Raw genomic sequence first — 5,326 nt, forward strand, 5'->3', positions numbered from 1 at the left:
GTGTGTGTGTGTGTGTGTGTGTGTGTGTGTGTGCATGAGCGCTCATTTGTGGTGTTAGCAGAATAAACCACCAAAAAAAAAAAAAAAAAAAAACTATCTAATAAAACTCCCAGAAAGTAATCACTGGATGTACAAGGACTGGACAAGGTTTCTGCAAGTTTCAAGTAAACTTAAGACCTTTTAAAAATCATTATGATTCAAATATAAAACCAAAAATAAACAAAAAAGCAATCATTAAAAATAGTATTTTTTCTTCTTTTTTTCTCCTTTCATTCAAATACAACAACAGGAGCAGAGATGTCATATTTTTTGTGAGCAATGTTTGAATGTCTCCCATTAAATTTCTTTGGATATAACTGATGCATGTTGGGAGTTGTAGTTTGTTACACCATAACATCTGTAATCAGACAGAGCTACAAACACACAGAATGAATTAACACAGACAGGGAATTTAAAAAATAATCTGGCCTAAGAAGCAATGCATGAACAAATGTACAATTTAAGAACACAATTTAGGGCATTTTCACACCTGAATTAGTAAATCTGTACATACTGAAGGTCTTTTAAAGACCCTGATCTACAGCCAGTTAACTCCAAATCAACTCAAGTCAAGATGGTTGTTAAAACTAATCAATCTTAAGCACAAAAAACACCTAAAACTCAGTTAACAGTTAATCAGTTTTGGTAGTAGCTGAGAGTCATCCTCAGCACATTCTCTGAGCGCTGACCAATCTCATATGAGATGACACAACATTTACATTCATGACTCCATTACTTATCATTTTAGTTTAAGCTTTATTTTACGTCTAAACGGGAGGAGTGGCTCCTACCTGGTGGGCGAGGGTGGGGAGGAAGTTAAATCTGATGTGATCTGAAACACAGAGGAGCGGAGGATCAGTTTGTATCTCCAACTCTCCACCTACTTCCCACAGGTTTCCAGTTTCTGACCTTGTTGCTGTCGGCCATGCTGTAGGGGCGTGGGCGGAAGGTGCTGACCCTCTGGGGAGGAAGCGAGCGATCCTCCTTGGACTCGGGGGTCAGGGCCGGGAGTCCTGCGGACACCAGCTTGTCGAGCTGTCCGGTGCTGGTGCTGTTGGTCTTAGATAGGAAGAGAGAGCTGCTGGGGGAGAAGGTCAGAGACACAGACATAACAGAAAAAAAAATAGATGACATGAGAGAAATGTTGATTTTGGAAGAACAAACCAACTACCCTATTAGCAAAAAACAAAGGAAGGCCTGAATAAATATTTAAGATCAACATATTGTTGATAAACTTGATTAAATAAATGTAATCAATTCTTTATCTTATCACCCCTCCAGCTGATCCATCTTGCCGTGTTGTGGTTGAGTGTAGGAGAAAGGGAACCAGCCTTTCCTGTAAGGAAACATTTCACAGCACTTGAAGACAATTTAACCAAACAGACAAAAGATACTCACGTCATTTATAATTTTCAGTCTTTTTCTAAAGTCCTCAGTATTCAAACTAAAACAATAAATAAACTGTACCGTCCGGTCCGTTCATTTTGACCGTAGTGCCACCCGTCTCTGGGCTCAGAGATCAGCAGGGTGATGTGGTCGCCAGGTAGGAAGTGAAGTAGGCAAGCCCCGCCCATCACGTTTCCACCCTCCGATGCTCCAGGAGTGTGGGAAAACATGGCCTCCACCCGGGTGTGTCCAGATAAAGGCAGCATCCTGGGGAGACTGGATCCTGCGAGGAAGAGGAAAATTTAAAGTCCAGTGCCTTTAATGCCAGAGTTACAGATAAAGATCATCTTTTGATCAGAAGGAAGGGAGTTACACGTTTTTTGTAAATTTCATGATGCGCAAACTGACGCAGGATTGGGAAGGCTGAAAATGAAACCGGTACCACTCTCACCCTGAAAGCCCCCCAGTCTAATTTCACTGACAGGCCTCCTCGGCAGCGGCAGCGTAGCGGTGGCAGACATGTCTCCAGCCTTCAGCAGCCAGGGGTTGTGAGACAAAGTGTTGCTCCCTCCTGGTCCCACCTGTTGGTGCAGCAGCTGCACGGGGGTCATGGCCCTGGAGAGAGGAGCGCTGTGGGACAGCGGGGGACTGTGGGGGGCACTGTGAGGGATGGGGAGAGTCATGCCCTGCGAGGAGCTGCTGGTTGCCGAGATCTGGCTGAGCGACATCACGGTGGATGGGATGAGGCTTGGGGAGAGGCTGGTCGTGGCCAGGAGGAGCAAGCCCTGCTGGGTGCAGCTGCTGGACGTGGTGGCAGTGGACCCTGCCGGACTGGCGCTCTCGTCGGGGAGGGGGCTGGCTGATGCGCTGAGGAGCGTGCTGGTGTGCTGAGGAGACGTCCCTCTGGATGAACCTCCTGCAGCTCCGGCAGTGGAGGACCCAGAGCGGAAAGCCTGAGGGGAGCCCTGAGGAGGACCAGAGTCGCTGTGGGAGGAGGAAGACGAGGGGAGCGAGCGCTGCTGCTGGGAGCGACTCGACTCGCCATTCAACAGTGGAGGGACTTCCTGGACAGAGAGCTTCTGCAACGACAATATTAATAAGACTAGATATGGAGTGTCAAATATTTTCAGAGGTGTGCAGAGTTTAAATCTCACCACGTCTCTCTTACAAGCTCTAATAATAAACATGAATCTACAGTGTTTTAATGCAAGAACCGTAGAGAAATACATCGTTATCATCTTGTTCTGATCACATTAGCCTGATTACTGAGCACAACAAGTAAATCCAGCCACAACAGGGGTCTAGGTTAGCATGATTTAATCAACATGTTTCACTCTGTCTTATTGACTGGAGAACTGCTAAAGCTAGCCTTTTCTGTTGTGGGTATAAAAACCAAAAGCTTTGGTCAAAGATTCAAAGAGTCGCTGCAGAGGGTCAAAGAGCTGCAGGTTGCAGATCCTTGAACTTGGAGAACAAACTGGAACACGGTTAAACTGGATGAGCAAACCTTTGAAGCAAATTTAGGAAGGGGACTTCATAGCTACGACTTTAAACAATGATTTAAGACTTTTTACAACTTATATAAAATATATAAAGAGTGATCAAACTAGACCTATGATAAAAACATTTAAGATTTATCATTCTAAGTTTTTGCTTGTAAATGGTAAATGGTACTGAACTTATAGAGTGCTTATCAAGTCCCTCCGGACCCCAAAGCGCTTTACACTAACAGACATTCACCCATTCACACTCACATTCACATTCACACACTACACTGTAGCCACAGCTGCTCTGGGGCACACTGACAGAAGCGAGGCTGCCACCGGACACTCTGACAACCAAGGTGGGTGAAGTGTCTTGCCCAAGGACACAACGACTGAGGTGGCTGGACGGGGGATCGAACCAGCGACCTTCCAGTTCCAGGACGACTCCCCTAACCACTCCGCCACAGCTGCCCCCAGTTTGTTTGTAATTGAAACATGACAGAAATCTAAATGTTCAGGTGGCTCTTGACTGGATTTGTTACCTGATCTGGCTGAGCGGAGCCCAGCTTGGCGTGACGGAGGACCTCTGCTATCCCAGCAGCCCCTGGGCTTTGCGGCGCCGTGTGACGCAGTAGGTTGAGCGCGCGCTCTGGCAGCTTTGTCGGTTGAGAGCACGACTGCTGCCAAGAAGACAGTTTCTGAGACAGAAGCTCTCTTACCTGGATCACATTCAAAAGAACAAAACAAAATGACAATCTGTTACAAAAATGCAAAAGCATTATTATATTTCATGTCAATTTAATTAATAGTTACCCAAGAAATAAAAGTGCATTTATTAAGGTATCATTTGTCTGTCTGTTGGCAAAATATCTCATGAAAACTGGATGGATTCTACTGAAACTCCATATTCTACCACTTACCTGTGTCCTAATTTCAAATTTTCAAATAATTTTAGCACAGAAACCTAAGGATTATGACACAAAAAATACTTCTTATCTATAAATGATTTCATTGTTCAATGATAGAAAATGACCCACAGGTGTATAAAATCAGACGGATCACCTTGGAGTGGTAGTTTATGAGCAGTTTGGTGACGCAGCACTGTCTGTCCACCAGGAAGCAGTATCGTCTCCTCTCCTCGGTGAGTGCAGACTTGTAACCTGTGGCAACCAGCGCGTCCAGCTCACCTTGGCGACGACTCATCAGCTCCACAAACTGAAAGGAAAAAAATATATATTATCATGTCTAACTGCAACACGTGCTTCCACAGATCTCCCTGTTGGTACTTAAAAACAATGTGACCCTAATGGTAACAACATGAATGCGACAAACCTTACCCACTAAGTTTCAGCTAAATCCAATTTTTCTCTAATTTCTTTTTCTTTCTCACACAAACACTTACACAACTCTGTGGTTTAATCTGCAACAGTACGAAGAAATATTTATAACTGATTTATTTGTCATATATATTTATTTTGCAGCTTATGAACTAAATCTTTCCTCACCTGCATCTCCCGGTCACCGTACTTGTTTGGGTGCCTGCTGCCCTGGCTCTTCCTGCGGAGCTTCTTCAGCTGGGACTGGCAACGCTCAATAGACTCCGATTTAGACCTTCGCTCACTCTGGTACTTCTTTAGAGTCGACTGAGATGGACACAAACAAACAAACAATAAAACTAATATTTAGAACGAAGAGGCCTTGTTAGAGTTACTGACATCCCTGAAGTTCAAAGGCATCTTTGAGGAAAATCTTGAAAAGAAAATCCCCTGTGCTAAAGTAATTAGTAGCAACAAATATTTTGGCGACAAAACATTTTTTCACTTTCTTTAGATGCTCTGGTTGATCCTGTTGCTCCTCAATAATTTTATTTTTAATTCTTCTCATTTTGCTGCTCAATGATGCAAGACCTCCACCTCAAATCTGTCTGATCAGCAGACAAGATATTAGGATTTAAAACACCTACAACAAACAAATTTTAACCACAAAGCATTAAATAATTCCTCAGAAAGAGCCCCCATAAAAATATGAGTATAAGCATTTTCACCAAATCTTATTGAGCCTCATGCAAGAACATGTTCGTATTCTTGTCATAAATTTCTCTTACTTTTGTTCGTACAAAGGGTTCGTACGAACATGTCACGTCAGATTCAACAAACTCTTCTATCTGCAGGAAAAGTGTGTAAATGAGCTGCGTAAATTCCACCTGTTCGTATCCAGCTGCTCGTGCACGCGAGAGGAGATTAGCATAATTACCACCCCAAAAACACCATATAAGGCTGTGTTTCCTAATCTGTCATTTTTAGCAGGTCAGCTGTGGAATAAAAAGAGCTGCTAAAAGTACAAACAACTGTGTTAAATCATTTTCATTTATTCAGAAGCCGCAGCGCTATACGTCAGGTCTGGACACACGTGAATTT

The 5,326-nt window shown here is 43.6% G+C and overlaps 1 protein-coding gene across 2 annotated transcripts in view; it reads right to left on the reverse strand.

Moving 5' to 3' along the window:
* zgc:158689 (brain-specific angiogenesis inhibitor 1-associated protein 2) overlaps positions 1 to 5,326 on the reverse strand; it is a 15,774-nt gene that overhangs the window by 3,683 nt on the left and 6,765 nt on the right. Inside the window, exons 7-14 of one of the 2 annotated variants that reach the window (XM_014012710.1) lie at positions 4,415 to 4,552; positions 3,972 to 4,124; positions 3,452 to 3,628; positions 1,877 to 2,504; positions 1,507 to 1,708; positions 1,313 to 1,375; positions 949 to 1,120; positions 831 to 871 (exon numbers count right to left, since the gene is read on the reverse strand). In XM_014012710.1, coding sequence (XP_013868164.1) covers positions 831 to 871; positions 949 to 1,120; positions 1,313 to 1,375; positions 1,507 to 1,708; positions 1,877 to 2,504; positions 3,452 to 3,628; positions 3,972 to 4,124; positions 4,415 to 4,552 — 1,574 coding nt within the window. The remainder of the gene's footprint in view (positions 1 to 830; positions 872 to 948; positions 1,121 to 1,312; positions 1,376 to 1,506; positions 1,709 to 1,876; positions 2,505 to 3,451; positions 3,629 to 3,971; positions 4,125 to 4,414; positions 4,553 to 5,326) is intronic. The other variant, XM_014012711.1, reaches the window with a different exon arrangement.

The sequence above is a fragment of the Austrofundulus limnaeus genome, unplaced genomic scaffold (assembly GCF_001266775.1).
Source record: "Austrofundulus limnaeus strain Quisiro unplaced genomic scaffold, Austrofundulus_limnaeus-1.0 Scaffold93, whole genome shotgun sequence".
NCBI classification, from domain to species: Eukaryota; Metazoa; Chordata; class Actinopteri; order Cyprinodontiformes; family Rivulidae; genus Austrofundulus; species Austrofundulus limnaeus.